Genomic DNA, 18,152 nt, shown 5'->3' on the forward strand with positions numbered 1-18,152 from the left:
TGTGTTTGTGTGTTTTGTGTTTTAGTGATGTGTTTACCTTTCTTTGTATTTGTGTTCTATGTTTTAGTGATGTGTTTACCTTTCTTTGTGTTTGTGTTCTATGTTGTAGTGATGTGTTTACCTTTCTTTGTGTTTGTGTTCTATGTTGTAGTGATGTGTTTACCTTTCTTTGTGTTTGTGTGTTTTGTGTTTTAGTGATGTGTTTACCTTTCTTTGTGTCTGTGTGTTTTGTGTTGTAGTGATGTGTTTACCTTTCTTTGTGTTTGTGTGTTTTATGTTGTAGTGATGTGTTTACCTTTCTTTGTGTTTGTGTGTTTTATGTTGTAGTGATGTGTTTACCTTTCTTTGTGTTTGTGTGTTTTATGTTGTAGTGATGTGTTTACCTTTCTTTGTGTTTGTGTTTTATGTTGTAGTGATGTGTTTACCTTTCTTTGTGTTTGTGTGTTTTATGTTGTAGTGATGTGTTTACCTTTCCTATACTTTGCACTCCGATCGCGGTTTGTATACTGTTTGTTGTTGTGACGTCATGACCCGCCCCTACTGAACATCTGTGAAAGAGCTTTACAGCTCATCGGATTCCTCCTCCAATATAACTACATATTCTAATATCCTGATTCTGAATTACCCAAGCTCTGCAGTGCCCTGTGTATAAAGATGTTTTCAGTCAATGGATGAGCGTGTATGCATGCGGGAGGGAAACGGATCACGTGAGAAACCCCACGTGTGACACTAAAAACGAAAGTTTCAACGATTTTCTTTTTTATGTTACCAGGTTGAGCCCTGCTCAGCTATGTAGCTCTTTTTCAGAAGCGACCTGGCCACAAATGACAGCTCAACGAAGTGGCTTATCGCGTGGACATTCATAGCAGTCAAATAGTCTAAACGCGTGTTTGTAATTGTGGAGGGAAAAACCAGAGACCCCGGAGAGAACTCCTCTCGACCACGAGGAGACAGAGAGGCACGCAAGTTCCACAAATACAGCGGCGGCGGCAGTAGGCGTCACCGTGGGGATGGAACCCACGGCCGGTCCGATGTTTTACTGCGGAACCGAATCGGTGCGATGGTTTCCGCCAATCGCATCGCCCCAGCACCCCAGCAGCACTCCAGCAGCACCCCACCACCCAGCACCCCAGCAGCACCCCACCACCACCCCACCACCACCCCAGCAGCACCCCAGCAGCACCCCACCAGCACCCCACCACCACCACCCCAGCAGCACCCCAGCAGCACCCCACCACCACCCCACCACCCCACCACCACCACCCCACCACCACCCCAGCAGCACCCCAGCAGCACCCCAGCAGCACCCCACCTCCGGCACGTGGGAGTCGTCCACGTCGTTGTCGGCGTCGCGCAGCTGCAGGAACTGCGGCCGCTCGGGCAGCGACGGCGTCGCCTTGGTGATGGGCACGCGGGGCACCGTGAACTCGTACGTCACGTACTGCATGCGCCCGTTCTCGTTCAGCAGCTGCGGGAGAGAGACAGAGACGGTGATGACGATGGCGACGATGATGATGAAGACGCCGATGACGATGGTGATGACGATGGCGATGACGACGGTGATGACGAAGGCAACGATGACGACGGTGACGACGGTGACGATGGCGACGATGACGACGATGGCGATAACGATGGCGACGATGATGACGGCGATGACGACGGTGATGATGACAACGACGATGGCGACGATGACGACGGTGATGATGACAACGACGATGGCGACGATGACGATGGCGATGACAAAGATGGTGACGATGGCGATGACAAAGATGGTGACGATGGCGACGATGACGACGATGACGACGGTGATGACGGCGATGCGCTCCACCTCGACGCTGCCCGACATCGCCGCCTCCTCGCTCGCTCGCTCGCTCGCTCGATGCACTTATTTGCTCGGTGAGTCCCGGATCATCGCTGGGCCTGACTGGGAGACCGAGTGGAGCTGGAGACGTTGAAACTTGGCACGTCCTCGGCTTCCGCGGCCTTTGTTATTCGCAATCAATGTTGACCGCGTGAATATTAATGTTGAAGTTCACCCAACACCACCCGATCAGCGAGGCTTGTCACGTCAACAGAACGTGCCAAGTGCGTAGAATTACACGGTTAGCATGATCGGGGGTCGCCTGATCGATTTGATCTGCCCGTGCGGCAGGTGAACCTCCGTGTGAGTGGAAGACTAGGCCAAAGTACCTCCATCCGGGGGGGGGCTGTCTGGAGCTCCCTCTAGTGGAGGACCTTCCGCTAGCCGTCTGGCGTGAGTGAGCAAATCGCATTTTTTTTGCGCTCGTGCCCAAAGGATTGGCCACAAACAACTTCCTTCCCAGCGCCGAGTAAGAAGAAGTAGAAGACAAAAAAAAATAATTGGCAAAACAACTTTGAGCAAAAGAGTCACGTGACAACAGCAAAGAACCCGACGAGCACTTTGAAGGACTGCTGGGACCTTTTTTTTTTTTACACGTCCAAATAATAAATGGCCATCGCGATTAATGGCAATTAGTCCTCGACCCCGCGCTCTCTCGCAAGACGGAGGCCGTCGCCTTCGCAAGGACGGACTCCGCATATGAGCGCAGAATTTGGCGGTTGTGCCAGACGGCGAGACATGTTTTATATATATTTTTTTAACCTTTATAACAACAAAAACAGTCTACACATCGTTTCCAATGTATTTTTAAATGGACCCCTTTTTTCCACCCTCTTCCCCCTCCGCCTCCAAACCATCCAGCAACCCCAATGGTCCCGCCACGTCAACTCCAATCGCGAAACGCACAACTCTCACTCCGCACGCAAGCTGCGGATTTAATAAGGGCAGCCCCCCCCCTCACCCCCCAACCCTTGCCCCCCCCTCCGCCCCACCGCTTTAAGAATTCCTAAACACCAAAGGGGGTTGGTGTTTTATTTTCTCCCTCTTCAATTCTCCAGCGAAGAACAGTGGGAGCGCGACGGTAGACACCGCCGTAGTCGGGACGCTCACCTCGACTCACGGTCCTGCGTGGCTTCATCGCAAAGCAACGAGCAACAATCAGACCGCCACTGTCGACTGCCGTGATCTACCACCCTGGTGTGTTGGCCTTCGCCCCCACGCCCCCGACGCACCTCCGATAAGAATTATCACGATCATTATTATTATTATCGTGATAATACTTATCACGATCATTATTATCACGATAACGTGTTTAAAGTGACACTGATGGTCACCTGCTTACCGTGACGCTGGTGACCACGTGTTTAAAGCGACACTGATGGTCACGTGTTTACCGTGACGCTGGTGACCACCTGTTTAAAGTGACACTGATGGTCACCTGTTTACCGTGACGCTGGTGACCACGTGTTTAAAGTGACACTGATGGTCACCTGCTTACCGTGACGCTGGTGACCACGTGTTTAAAGTGACACTGATGGTCACCTGTTTACCGTGACGCTGGTGACCACGTGTTTAAAGTGACACTGATGGTCACCTGTTTACCGTGACGCTGGTGACTACGTGTTTAAAGTGACACTGATGGTCACCTGTTTACCGTGACGCTGGTGACCACGTGTTTAAAGTGACACTGATGGTCACCTGTTTACCGTGACGCTGGTGACCACGTGTTTAAAGTGACACTGATGGTCACCTGTTTACGGTGACGCTGGTGGGCACGTGTTTACCATGACGTTGATCGTCACCTGTTTACGGTGACGCTGGTGGTCACGTGTTTACCATGACGTTGATGGACTGCGTGGTGGGTCCCGCAGCCACGATGTACTCAAAGCCGTCCGAGAGCACGTTGGAGGGCCTCCGGTACTTGAAGACCGTCCCGGCCATGCGGAAATTCCTCGGGTTGTCCAGGATGAAGTTTCCGTTGATGAAGAAATTCCCAGAGTCATCTGCAAGTGCTAATAAATAAAGTGCCACGCACAGAGAACATACAACGGGGGTGCCACGGGGGCGAGATGTTAACTACCTCGCCTGGTATGCAGGAGATTGTGGGTTCAATACTGACCCTGATGCTTACTGTATATTTGGAGTTTTCGTGTCTCTCTCTCATCATCACGGTGGCTAGGGGATGTTAACTACCTCGCCTGGTGTACAGGAGGTTGTGGGTTCAATACCGGCCCTGATGCTTACTGTATATTTGGAGTTTGCGGTGTCTCTCTCCCCGTGGTCGCGTGGATTTTTCTCCGGGATCTCCGTGTTTTTCCCTCCACATTTAGAGTATTTGTCTGCCATTAATGTCCACGCGATAAGCCACTTTGTTGAGCTATCATTTGTGGTCAGCTCGCTTCTGAAAAAAGAGAGCTATATCGCTCAGTGGGCCTTACCTGGCAAAATAGAATGTTTAGTTTAGTCTGTTTTACAAAGGTCCCCTGTGTAGCCTTAACAGACTGTGGAGGAAAGTGCTGTTAGCGAGTAGCACCTATGAAAGCAGGCACAGTACACGAGATGGTGGGTGATCAGCACCGTGCCTGGCTGCCTTTGTCTTCCCAGTGGCGATGTTTGCACACCATAGCAGGTACGTATTCTTAAGGCTGAGTTGGCCTAGGGTTGGCCCTGCACCGGTAAAGACCTTTGTAACTGACGTTGGCCATGAGTGGCAATCGAACCCGGGTCGTTGGACTCGTAGTGCAGCGCATTAACCACTGCGCCATGGCTCCCCACCCACATCCACACACGTGATAATACGTGATGCTGCTGCTGCTGCTGGTGATGATGATCGTGATGATACTGCTGCTGATGATGATAATAATGCTGTTGCTAATGACGACAATGTTGATGACGACAATTATGCTGCTTCTGGTAATGCTGACATGTGCCGCTGCTGATGAGTGTTATGCTGCTGCTGCTAACGATGATGCAATATCTGCCGCTAATGATGACAATGACGGTGATAACAATTCTGAAGCTTCCGCTGCTGCTGTGTGATGAAGATGAGTTACCAAGGACATTGTCCGAGCGTTTCTTTTCGATGACCTGGATGTCGGTGGCGCCGATCGGGACGTTGGTCACATAGACATAGCCTGCACACACGCACAAAGATAAACAAAGATCCCCCATATAGCCTTAACAGACTGTCGGGGCAAGTGCTGTTAGCGAGCACCTATGAAGGCCGGAACGGTACACGAGGGGGTGGGTGGCCAGCATCACGCCCGACCGCCTTTGTCTCCCTAGTGGCAATGTTTACACACCGCACCAGGTACTCATTTGAGGCTGAGTCGACCTAGGGGAGGCCCGGGACCGGTTCAGATAATCGTCACTGGTGTTGGCCGTGAGCGGGAATCGAACCCGGGTCGCCAGGTTCATAGCGCAGCGCGCTAACCGCTACACTATCGCTCCCCACACACGCACACACACAAACGGACACACACACACACAAAGTGCAAATCGCATGCAAGAGAGGGGTGACCCACTTAGGCAACAGCTGCTTTTGTTAAACTGCCCAATTTTTTTTGGCTCTATCTCTCTTTCCCTCCCTCTCTCTCTCCTCTCTCTCCTTGGCGTGGCTGACCTGTCAGCTGGCTGGCTGGCACACTCAAACACAAAGTGCCTTTGAGTTTATAATTCGCATACTTTCGCAAGCTGTAGAAAAAAATGACAACCGAAATAAAATGAACATTAAAATCAATATAACGACCGCTGACAAAACGCCAGTGTTTCCTCATTTACAAGGGAGGGAGGGAGGGGTAACTGGAGGATCAAGAGGATTTTGCCAAGCACCACCTCCCCCCCCGTCTGGAACGACAAAAACTCACTGCCCGGTTTCCAATCCACGTTGTTTCATTCAAATAGCTGCCACTTTATCCCCACTTGTAAATCCTTCAAGAATATATAATAAAACCCCATCCCCTCCCACACTCACACACACACAATGCAAACGATACAATTAATGTCAGCCATGATCCAACTAAGCAAGCAGGCATTGGTGCTCCACTCCCGTCTACAGCCCTGCAGAGCCAGCGGTGGAAGTTCCACATTCCCATGGCAGGGGCAAGTGTATTATCCGTGACCGCCACTTCCCAGCGAAGTGGCTCTCGTTTGATCGAGCACGGAATCGGCGATGGGTCGCGTTGACCCCGAACCGGGGTGTGAACTCCGCCGTGCGGCCCAGTGGTCAATCCACTGCCGGACGAAGGCCAGGATACACCCCACCAAGAAACGAATCCTACTCACATCCATCGGTGACAAATCGTAGCAGTTCACGCCGACATTTAAGCACGAGGCGATTGTGAGAGAATCGCATGGATCGCACGACTACACCCACGGCAAGGGGCTTCTTTCAACAAATTGATGTTGGAATAATGCGGCATCGGTGCAACGGCTGTGACACTCACCGATATCGTTACTGATTCCACACTCGCCGTGACACTCACTGATATCGTTACTGATTCCACACTCGCTGTGACACTCACCGGTATCGTTACTGATTCCACACTCGCCGTGACACTCACCGACATCATTACTGATTCCACACTCGCTGTGACACTCACCGATATCGTTACTGATTCTACACTAACTGTGACACTCACCGATATCGTTACTGATTCTACACTTACTGTGACACTCACCGGTATCGTTACTGATTCCACACTCGCTGTGACACTCACTGATATCGTTACTGATTCTACACTAACTGTGACACTCACCGATATCGTTACTGATTCTACACTAACTGTGACACTCACTGATATCGTTACTGATTCCACACTCGCCGTGACGCGCACTGATATCGTTACTGATTCCACACTCGCTGTGACACTCACCGATATCGTTACTGATTCCACACTCGCCGTGACACTCACCGATATCGTTACTGATTCCACACTCGCTGTGACACTCACCGATATCGTTACTGATTCCACACTCGCCGTGACGCGCACTGATATCGTTACTGATTCCACACTCACTGTGACACTCACCGATATCGTTACTGATTCCACACTCGCCGTGACACTCACCGATATCGATACTGATTCCACACTCGCCGTGACACTCACCGATATCGTTACTGATTCAACACTCGCTGTGACACTCACCGATATCGTTACTGATTCCACACTCGCCGTGACACTCACCGATATCGTTACTGATTCAACACTCGCTGTGACACTCACCGATATCGTTACTGATTCCACACTCGCCGTGACACTCACCGATATCGTTACTGATTCCACACTCGCCGTGACACTCACCGATATCGTTACTGATTCAACACTCGCTGTGACACTCACCGATATCGTTACTGATTCCACACTCGCCGTGACACTCACCGATATCGTTACTGATTCCACACTCGCCGTGACACTCACCGATATCGATACTGATTCCACACTCGCTGTGACACGCACCGATATCGTTACTGATTCCACACTCGCTGTGACACTCACCGATATCGTTACTGATTCCACACTCGCCGTGAAACTCACCGATATCGTTACTGATTCCACACTCGCTGTGACACGCACTGATATCGTTACTGATTCCACACTCGCTGTGACACTCACCGATATCGTTACTGATTCCACACTCGCCGTGACACTCACCGATATCGTTACTGATTCCACACTCGCCGTGACACTCACCGATATCGTTACTGATTCCACACTCGCCGTGACACTCACCGATATCGTTACTGATTCAACACTCGCTGTGACACTCACCGATATCGTTACTGATTCCACACTCGCCGTGACACTCACCGATATCGTTACTGATTCCACACTCGCCGTGACACTCACCGATATCGATACTGATTCCACACTCGCTGTGACACGCACCGATATCGTTACTGATTCCACACTCGCTGTGACACTCACCGATATCGTTACTGATTCCACACTCGCCGTGACACTCACCGATATCGTTACTGATTCCACACTCGCTGTGACACGCACTGATATCGTTACTGATTCCACACTCGCTGTGACACTCACCGATATCGTTACTGATTCCACACCCGCCGTCACACGCACCGATATCGTTACTGATCCTACACTAACTGTGACACTCACCGTGACACTCACCGATATCGTTACTGATTCCACACTAGCCGTGACACCGATATCGTTACTGATTCCACACCCGCCGTCACACGCACCGATATCGTTACTGATTCCACACTCGCTGTGACACTCACCGTGACACTCACCGATATCGTTACTGATTCCACACTCGCTGTGACACTCACCGATATCGTTACTGATTCCACACTAGCCGTGACACTCACCGATATCGTTACTGATTCTACACTAACTGTGACACTCACCGATATCGTTACTGATTCCACACTAGCTGTGACACGCACTGATATCGTTACTGATTCCACACTAGCCGTGACACTCACCGATATCGTTACTGATTCTACACTAGCCGTGACACTCACCGATATTGTTACTGATTCCACACTCGCCGTGACACGCACCAACATCATGACTGATTCCACACTCGCCGTGACACTCACCGACGTCGTTACTGATTTTGCGGTAGTTCCCGGTCACTCGCAAGCAGCTGCTGCTGTCGCCCCCGCAAACGCCGCACTTGTCGATCCGCTTGGAGGAATAGAGAACGCCGTCACATCCCACGACCTGCAGGAGGCACAAAACCACAGGAGCGGCGCTCTCAGCATCGTCGTCATCGGACTCTTCACGATGAGGCCGCGTCTCTGACGACGCTGCTGGTGGAAGGGCCCCCACTTAGAGACGGAGCTCAAAGTAGCCCCGTCGGTCAAATGTCTTGGAGGAAGCGGCAGTGCAACGCATTCCATTTCGTCGTCACATCGGCAAAATCGAGCGCTGTGGCGTTCTTCTACGCTCTGACGCCTCTGCCCCCACCCCGGCCCACCGACTTCCCCAACTCGAAGTGACCGGCGTGGAGTCTGGTGAAGTGACCACACGGACCGCGTGACGTGAGGAGTGCCGTCAGCCAACAGTGGATTGCCAACGAGGACTGTTTAAACTACGTCTTATCTTACCAGCCCACGGAGCTGTACAGCTTAGTCCTTTTATATAAGTGACCTGGCCACAAGTGGTAGCTCAACGAAGTGGCTTATTATTAAATACTCTAAGCGCACGTTGATTTTGAATGTGGAGGGAAGAAACTGGAGGACTCAGAAAAAAGTCCACGTGACCACGGGGAGAGAGACATGCAAACTCCAAATACACAGCAGGCGTCGAACCCACGACCTCCTGTAGACCAGGCGAGGTAGTTAACCTCTCGCCACCACGGCACGTTTATAGGGTTGCACGTTTATAGGGTTGCACGTTTATAGGGTTGCACGTTTATAGGGTTGCTACCTGTCGGGTTTGGCCCAGCCTAGTAGTCGATGTCTGTGTGTCTGGTGGCAGGAATTAATCTGCACCAAGGGCTGTTATCGCTGAACCTTCAACACTGCGACTTCGACCCTGAACGATGACAACGACGCTTGGCGAACGGAAAGGAGTTCACCATAAGACACCAACAACCACCTCCCTCCTCGTGAGAGACCCGACGAGGCAGATCTTCCCTGAAGCTCATGGTGGTGGCCTCAACCACATCCACCACGCTAACCGTGGCAGGGGCAGATGCGGCTACACTCGACAATGATTCACAAATGGAAAATCAAAAACACTCCGGCAGTGTGCGGTGACTGCGGTCACACACAAAAGACCACGTAACATTTATTGGGTGTCCAAAATCCAACACACAACGGAGTGGTTTGGATTTTCCATCCGTGCATGGGACATACAGTACAGTATGTTCTCCTCCTATAACGCCACATATTGTTTTGATAAAACAGGAGGAGGTGTCGTCGTCGTCGTCATCACAGCGACACTCCACTCCACAACGTCGTCATCGCAGCGATACTCCACTCCCCAACGTCATCATCACAGCGACACTCCACTCCGTAAACGTCGTCATCACAGCGACACTCCACTCCCCAACGTCATCATCGCAGCGACACTCCACTCCCCTAACGTCGTCATCACAGCGACACTCCACTCCCCAGCGTCGTCATCACAGCGACACAACACTCCCCAACGTCGTCATCGCAGCGAAACTCCACTCCCCAACGTCGTCATCACAGCGACACTCCACTCCCCAACGTCGTCATCACAGCGACACTCCACTCCCCAACGTCGTCATCGCAGCGACACTCCACTCCCCAACGTCGTCATCACAGCGACACTCCCCAACGTCATCATCGCAGCGACACTCCACTCCCCAACGTCGTCATCACAGCGATACTCCACTCCCCAACGTCATCACCGCAGCGATACTCCACTCCCCAAACGTCGTCATCGCAGCGACACTCCACTCCCCAACGTCATCATCGCAGCGATACTCCACTCCCCAAACGTCGTCATCGCAGCGACACTCCACTCGCTAAACGTCGTCATCGCAGCGACACTCCCCAACGTCGTCATCGCAGCGACACTCCACTCCCCAAACGTCGTCATCGCAGCGACACTCCACTCCCCAAACGTCATCATCACAGCGACACTCCACTCCCCAAACGTCGTCATCACAGCGACACTCCACTCCCCAAACGTCATCATCACAGCGACACTCCCCAACGTCGTCATCGCAGCGACACTCCACTCCCCAACGTCATCATCGCAGCGACACTCCACTCCCCAACGTCGTCATCGCAGCGACACTCCCCAACGTCGTCATCGCAGCGACACTCCACTCCCCTAACGTCGTCATCACAGCGACACTCCACTCCCCAACGTCGTCATCGCAGCGACACTCCACTCCCCTAACGTCGTCATCGCAGCGACACTCCACTCCCCAACGTCGTCATCACAGCGACACTCCACTCCCCAACGTCGTCATCACAGCGACACTCCCCAAACGTCGTCATCACAGCGACACTCCACTCCCCTAACGTCGTCATCACAACGACACTCCTCAACGTCGTCATCACAGCGACACTCCACTCCCCAACGTCGTCATCACAGCGACACTCCCCAAACGTCGTCATCACAGCGACACTCCACTCCCCTAACGTCGTCATCACAGCGACACTCCCCAACGTCGTCATCACAGCGACACTCCACTCCCCTAACGTCGTCATCACAGCGACACTCCCCAACGTCGTCATCACAGCGACACTCCACTCCCCAAACGGCGTCATCACAGCGACACTCCCCAAACGTCGTCATCATAGCGACACTCCACTCCCCAACGTCGTCATCACAGCGACACACCCCAACGTCGTCATCACAGCTACACTCCACTCCCCAAACGGCGTAATCACAGCGACACTCCACTCCCCAACGTCGTCATCACAGCGACACTCCACTCCCCAAACGTCGTCATCACAGCGACACTCCACTCCCCAACATCGTCATCACAGCGACACTCCACTCCCCAACGTCGTCATCACAGCGACACTCCACTCCACAACGTCGTCATCACAGCGACACTCCCCAAACGTCGTCATCACAGCGACACTCCACTCCCCAAACGGCGTCATCACAGCGACACTCCCCAAACGTCGTCATCACAGCGACACTCCACTCCCCAACGTCGTCATCACAGCGACACTCCACTCCCCAAACGGCGTCATCACAGCGACACTCCCCAACGTCGTCATCACAGCGACACTCCACTCCCCAACGTCGTCATCACAGCGACACTCCACTCCCCAAACGTCGTCATCACAGCGACCCTCCACTCCCCAACGTCGTCATCACAGCGACACTCCACTCCCCTAACGTCGTCATCACAGCGAAACTCCACTCCCCTAACGTCATCATCACAGCGACACTCCCCAACGTCGTCATCACAGCGACACTCCACTCCCCAAACGGCGTCATCACAGCGACACTCCCCAACGTCGTCATCACAGCGACACTCCACTCCCCAAACGGCGTCATCACAGCGACACTCCCCAAACGTCGTCATCACAGCGACACTCCACTCCCCAACGTCGTCATCACAGCGACACTCCACTCCCCAAACGTCGTCATCACAGCGACACTCCACTCCCCAACGTCGTCATCACAGCGACACTCCACTCCACAACGTCGTCATCACAGCGACACTCCCCAAACGTCGTCATCACAGCGACACTCCCCAAACGTCGTCATCACAGCGACACTCGACTCCCCAACGTCGTCATCACAGCGACACCCTCCAACGTCGTCATCACAGCGACACTCCACTCCCCAAACGGCGTCATCACAGCGACACTCCACTCCCCAAACGTCGTCATCACAGCGACACTCCCCAACGTCGTCATCACAGCGACACTCCACTCCCCAAACGTCGTCATAACAGCGACACTCCCCAAACGTCGTCATCACAGCGACACTCCACTCCCCAAACGTCGTCATCACAGCGACACTCCACTCCCCAACGTCGTCATCACAGCGACACTCCACTCCCCAACGTCGTCATCGCAGCGACACTCCACTCCCCTAACGTCGTCATCGCAGCGACACTCCACTCCCCAACGTCGTCATCGCAGCGACACTCCACTCCCCTAACGTCGTCATCACAGCGACACTCCACTCCCCAACGTCGTCATCGCAGCGACACTCCACTCCCCAACGTCATCATCACAGCGACACTCCACTCCCCAACGTCGTCATCGCAGCGACACTCCACTCCCCAACGTCGTCATCGCAGCGACACTCCACTCCCCTAACGTCGTCATCGCAGCGACACTCCACTCCCCAACGTCGTCATCGCAGCGACACTCCACTCCCCAACGTCGTCATCGCAGCGACACTCCACTCCCCAACGTCGTCATCGCAGCGACACTCCACTCCGCAACGTCGTCATCGCAGCGACACTCCACTCCCCAACGTCGTCATCGCAGCGACACTCCACTCCCCTAACGTCGTCATCACAGCGACACTCCACTCCCCAACGTCGTCATCGCAGCGATACTCCACTCCCCAACGTCGTCATCGCAGCGACACTCCACTCCCCGAACGTCGTCATCACAGCGACACTCCACTCCCCAACGTCGTCATCGCAGCGACACTCCACTCCCCTAACGTCGTCATCGCAGCGACACTCCACTCCCCTAACGTCGTCATCGCAGCGACACTTCACTCCCCAACGTCGTCATCGCAGCGACACTCCACTCCCCTAACGTCGTCATCGCAGCGACACTCCACTCCCCTAACGTCGTCATCACAGCGACACTCCACTCCCCAAACGTCGTCATCACAGCGACACTCCACTCCCCTAACGTCGTCATCACAGCGACACTCCACTCCCCAAACGTCATCATCACAGCGACACTCCACTCCCCAACGTCGTCATCGCAGCGACACTCCACTCCCCAACGTCGTCATCGCAGCGACACTCCACTCCCCAACGTCGTAATCGCAGCGACACTCCACTCCCCAACGTCGTCATCGCAGCGACACTCCACTCCCCAAACGTCGTCATCGCAGCGACACTCCACTCCCCTAACGTCGTCATCACAGCGACACTCCACTCCCCAACGTCGTCATCGCAGCGACACTCCACTCCCCAACGTCGTCATCGCAGCGACACTCCACTCCCCTAACGTCGTCATCACAGCGACACTCCACTCCCCAACGTCGTCATCGCAGCGACACTCCACTCCCCAACGTCGTCATCGCAGCGACACTCCACTCCCCAACGTCGTCATCACAGCGACACTCCAGTCCCCAAACGGCGTCATCACAGCGAAACTCCACTCCCCAAACGTCGTCATCACAGCGACACTCCCCAACGTCGTCATCACAGCGACACTCCACTCCCCAAACGGCGTCATCACAGCGACACTCCCCAAACGTCGTCATCACAGCGACACTCCACTCCCCAACGTCGTCATCACAGCGACACTCCCCAACGTCATCATCACAGCGACACTCCACTCCCCAAACGGCGTCATCACAGCGACACTCCACTCCCCAACGTCGTCATCACAGCGACACTCCACTCCCCAAACGTCGTCATCACAGCGACACTCCACTCCCCAACATCGTCATCACAGCGACACTCCACTCCCCAACGTCGTCATCACAGCGACACTCCACTCCACAACGTCGTCATCACAGCGACACTCCCCAAACGTCGTCATCACAGCGCCACTCCACTCCCCAAACGTCGTCATCACAGCGCCACTCCACTCCCCAACGTCGTCATCACAGCGACACTCCACTCCCCAACGTCGTCTTCACAGCGACACTCCACTCTACAACGTCGTCATCACAGCGACACTCCCCAAACGTCGTCATCACAGCGACACTCCACTCCCCTAACGTCGTCATCACAGCGACACTCCCCAACGTCGTCATCACAGCGACACTCCACTCCCCTAACGTCGTCATCACAGCGACACTCCCCAACGTCGTCATCACAGCGACACTCCACTCCCCAAACGGCGTCATCACAGCGACACTCCCCAAACGTCGTCATCACAGCGACACTCCACTCCCCAACGTCGTCATCACAGCGACACTCCCCAACGTCGTCATCACAGCTACACTCCACTCCCCAAACGGCGTCATCACAGCGACACTCCACTCCCCAACGTCGTCATCACAGCGACACTCCACTCCCCAAACGTCGTCATCACAGCGACACTCCACTCCCCAACATCGTCATCACAGCGACACTCCACTCCCCAACGTCGTCATCACAGCGACACTCCACTCCACAACGTCGTCATCACAGCGACACTCCCCAAACGTCGTCATCACAGCGACACTCCACTCCCCAAACGGCATCATCACAGCGACACTCCCCAAACGTCGTCATCACAGCGACACTCCACTCCCCAACGTCGTCATCACAGCGACACTCCACTCCCCAAACGGCGTCATCACAGCGACACTCCCCAACGTCGTCATCACAGCGACACTCCACTCCCCAACGTCGTCATCACAGCGACACTCCACTCCCCAAACGTCGTCATCACAGCGACACTCCACTCCCCAACGTCGTCATCACAGCGACACTCCACTCCCCTAACGTCGTCATCACAGCGAAACTCCACTCCCCTAACGTCATCATCACAGCGACACTCCCCAACGTCGTCATCACAGCGACACTCCACTCCCCAAACGGCGTCATCACAGCGACACTCCCCAACGTCGTCATCACAGCGACACTCCACTCCCCAAACGGCGTCATCACAGCGACACTCCCCAAACGTCGTCATCACAGCGACACTCCACTCCCCAACGTCGTCATCACAGCGACACTCCACTCCCCAAACGTCGTCATCACAGCGACACTCCACTCCCCAACGTCGTCATCACAGCGACACTCCACTCCACAACGTCGTCATCACAGCGACACTCCCCAAACGTCGTCATCACAGCGACACTCCCCAAACGTCGTCATCACAGCGACACTCGACTCCCCAACGTCGTCATCACAGCGACACCCTCCAACGTCGTCATCACAGCGACACTCCACTCCCCAAACGGCGTCATCACAGCGACACTCCACTCCCCAAACGTCGTCATCACAGCGACACTCCCCAACGTCGTCATCACAGCGACACTCCACTCCCCAAACGTCGTCATCACAGCGACACTCCCCAAACGTCGTCATCACAGCGACACTCCACTCCCCAAACGTCGTCATCACAGCGACACTCCACTCCCCAACGTCATCACAGCGACACTCCACTCCCCAACGTCGTCATCGCAGCGACACTCCACTCCCCTAACGTCGTCATCGCAGCGACACTCCACTCCCCAACGTCGTCATCGCAGCGACACTCCACTCCCCTAACGTCGTCATCACAGCGACACTCCACTCCCCAACGTCGTCATCGCAGCGACACTCCACTCCCCAACGTCGTCATCACAGCGACACTCCACTCCCCAACGTCGTCATCGCAGCGACACTCCACTCCCCAACGTCGTCATCGCAGCGACACTCCACTCCCCTAACGTCGTCATCGCAGCGACACTCCACTCCCCAACGTCGTCATCGCAGCGACACTCCACTCCCCAACGTCGTCATCGCAGCGACACTCCACTCCCCAACGTCGTCATCGCAGCGACACTCCACTCCCCAACGTCGTAATCGCAGCGACACTCCACTCCCCTAACGTCGTCATCACAGCGACACTCCACTCCCCAACGTCGTCATCGCAGCGACACTCCACTCCCCAACGTCATCATCGCAGCGACACTCCACTCCCCAACGTCGTCATCACAGCGACACTCCACTCCCCAAACGTCGTCATCGCAGCGACACTCCACTCCCCTAACGTCGTCATCACAGCGACACTCCACTCCCCAACGTCGTCATCGCAGCGACACTCCACTCCCCAACGTCGTCATCGCAGCGACACTCCACTCCCCTAACGTCGTCATCACAGCGACACTCCACTCCCCAACGTCGTCATCGCAGCGACACTCCACTCCCCAACGTCGTCATCGCAGCGACACTCCACTCCCCTAACGTCGTCATCACAGCGACACTCCACTCCCCAACGTCGTCATCGCAGCGACACTCCACTCCCCAACGTCGTCATCGCAGCGACACTCCACTCCCCAACGTCGTCATCACAGCGACACTCCAGTCCCCAAACGGCGTCATCACAGCGAAACTCCACTCCCCAAACGTCGTCATCACAGCGACACTCCCCAACGTCGTCATCACAGCGACACTCCACTCCCCAAACGGCGTCATCACAGCGACACTCCCCAAACGTCGTCATCACAGCGACACTCCACTCCCCAACGTCGTCATCACAGCGACACTCCCCAACGTCGTCATCACAGCGACAATCCACTCCCCAAACGGCGTCATCACAGCGACACTCCACTCCCCAACGTCGTCATCACAGCGACACTCCACTCCGCAAACGTCGTCATCACAGCGACACTCCACTCCCCAACATCGTCATCACAGCGACACTCCACTCCCCAACGTCGTCATCACAGCGACACTCCACTCCACAACGTCGTCATCACAGCGACACTCCCCAAACGTCGTCATCACAGCGCCACTCCACTCCCCAAACGTCGTCATCACAGCGCCACTCCACTCCCCAACGTCGTCATCACAGCGACACTCCACTCCCCAACGTCGTCTTCACAGCGACACTCCACTCTACAACGTCGTCATCACAGCGACACTCCCCAACGTCATCATCACAGCGACACTCCACTCCCCAAACGGCGTCATCACAGCGACACTCCACTCCCCAACGTCGTCATCACAGCGACACTCCACTCCCCAAACGTCGTCATCACAGCGACACTCCACTCCCCAACATCGTCATCACAGCGACACTCCACTCCCCAACGTCGTCATCACAGCGACACTCCACTCCACAACGTCGTCATCACAGCGACACTCCCCAAACGTCGTCATCACAGCGCCACTCCACTCCCCAAACGTCGTCATCACAGCGCCACTCCACTCCCCAACGTCGTCATCACAGCGACACTCCACTCCCCAACGTCGTCTTCACAGCGACACTCCACTCTACAACGTCGTCATCACAGCGACACTCCCCAAACGTCGTCATCACAGCGACACTCCACTCCCCTAACGTCGTCATCACAGCGACACTCCCCAACGTCGTCATCACAGCGACACTCCACTCCCCTAACGTCGTCATCACAGCGACACTCCCCAACGTCGTCATCACAGCGACACTCCACTCCCCAAACGGCGTCATCACAGCGACACTCCCCAAACGGCGTCATCACAGCGACACTCCCCAAACGTCGTCATCACAGCGACACTCCACTCCCCAACGTCGTCATCACAGCGACACTCCCCAACGTCGTCATCACAGCTACACTCCACTCCCCAAACGGCGTCATCACAGCGACACTCCACTCCCCAACGTCGTCATCACAACGACACTCCACTCCCCAAACGTCGTCATCACAGCGACACTCCACTCCCCAACATCGTCATCACAGCGACACTCCACTCCCCAACGTCGTCATCACAGCGACACTCCACTCCACAACGTCGTCATCACAGCGACACTCCCCAAACGTCGTCATCACAGCGACACTCCACTCCCCAAACGGCATCATCACAGCGACACTCCCCAAACGTCGTCATCACAGTGACACTCCACTCCCCAACGTCGTCATCACAGCGACACTCCACTCCCCAAACGGCGTCATCACAGCGACACTCCCCAACGTCGTCATCACAGCGACACTCCACTCCCCAACGTCGTCATCACAGCGACACTCCACTCCCCAAACGTCGTCATCACAGC

At 54.8% G+C, this 18,152-nt stretch overlaps 1 protein-coding gene across 1 annotated transcript in view; it reads right to left on the bottom strand.

Annotated features, from left to right (window-relative positions):
- The window catches only part of LOC116953266 (ADAMTS-like protein 2), a 96,897-nt gene that overhangs the window by 36,591 nt on the left and 42,154 nt on the right, over positions 1 to 18,152 (bottom strand). Inside the window, exons 6-9 of the mRNA XM_076063550.1 lie at positions 8,433 to 8,556; positions 4,915 to 4,995; positions 3,698 to 3,873; positions 1,313 to 1,468 (exon numbers count right to left, since the gene is read on the bottom strand). Of these exons, the coding sequence (XP_075919665.1) occupies positions 1,313 to 1,468; positions 3,698 to 3,873; positions 4,915 to 4,995; positions 8,433 to 8,556 (537 nt within the window). The remainder of the gene's footprint in view (positions 1 to 1,312; positions 1,469 to 3,697; positions 3,874 to 4,914; positions 4,996 to 8,432; positions 8,557 to 18,152) is intronic.

Source organism: Petromyzon marinus, unplaced genomic scaffold (genome assembly GCF_048934315.1).
Source record: "Petromyzon marinus isolate PM22_M1 ecotype Great Lakes invasive population unplaced genomic scaffold, UKy_Petmar_22M1.pri1.0 PM_Scaffold_149, whole genome shotgun sequence".
In the NCBI taxonomy this organism is placed as follows: Eukaryota; Metazoa; Chordata; class Hyperoartia; order Petromyzontiformes; family Petromyzontidae; genus Petromyzon; species Petromyzon marinus.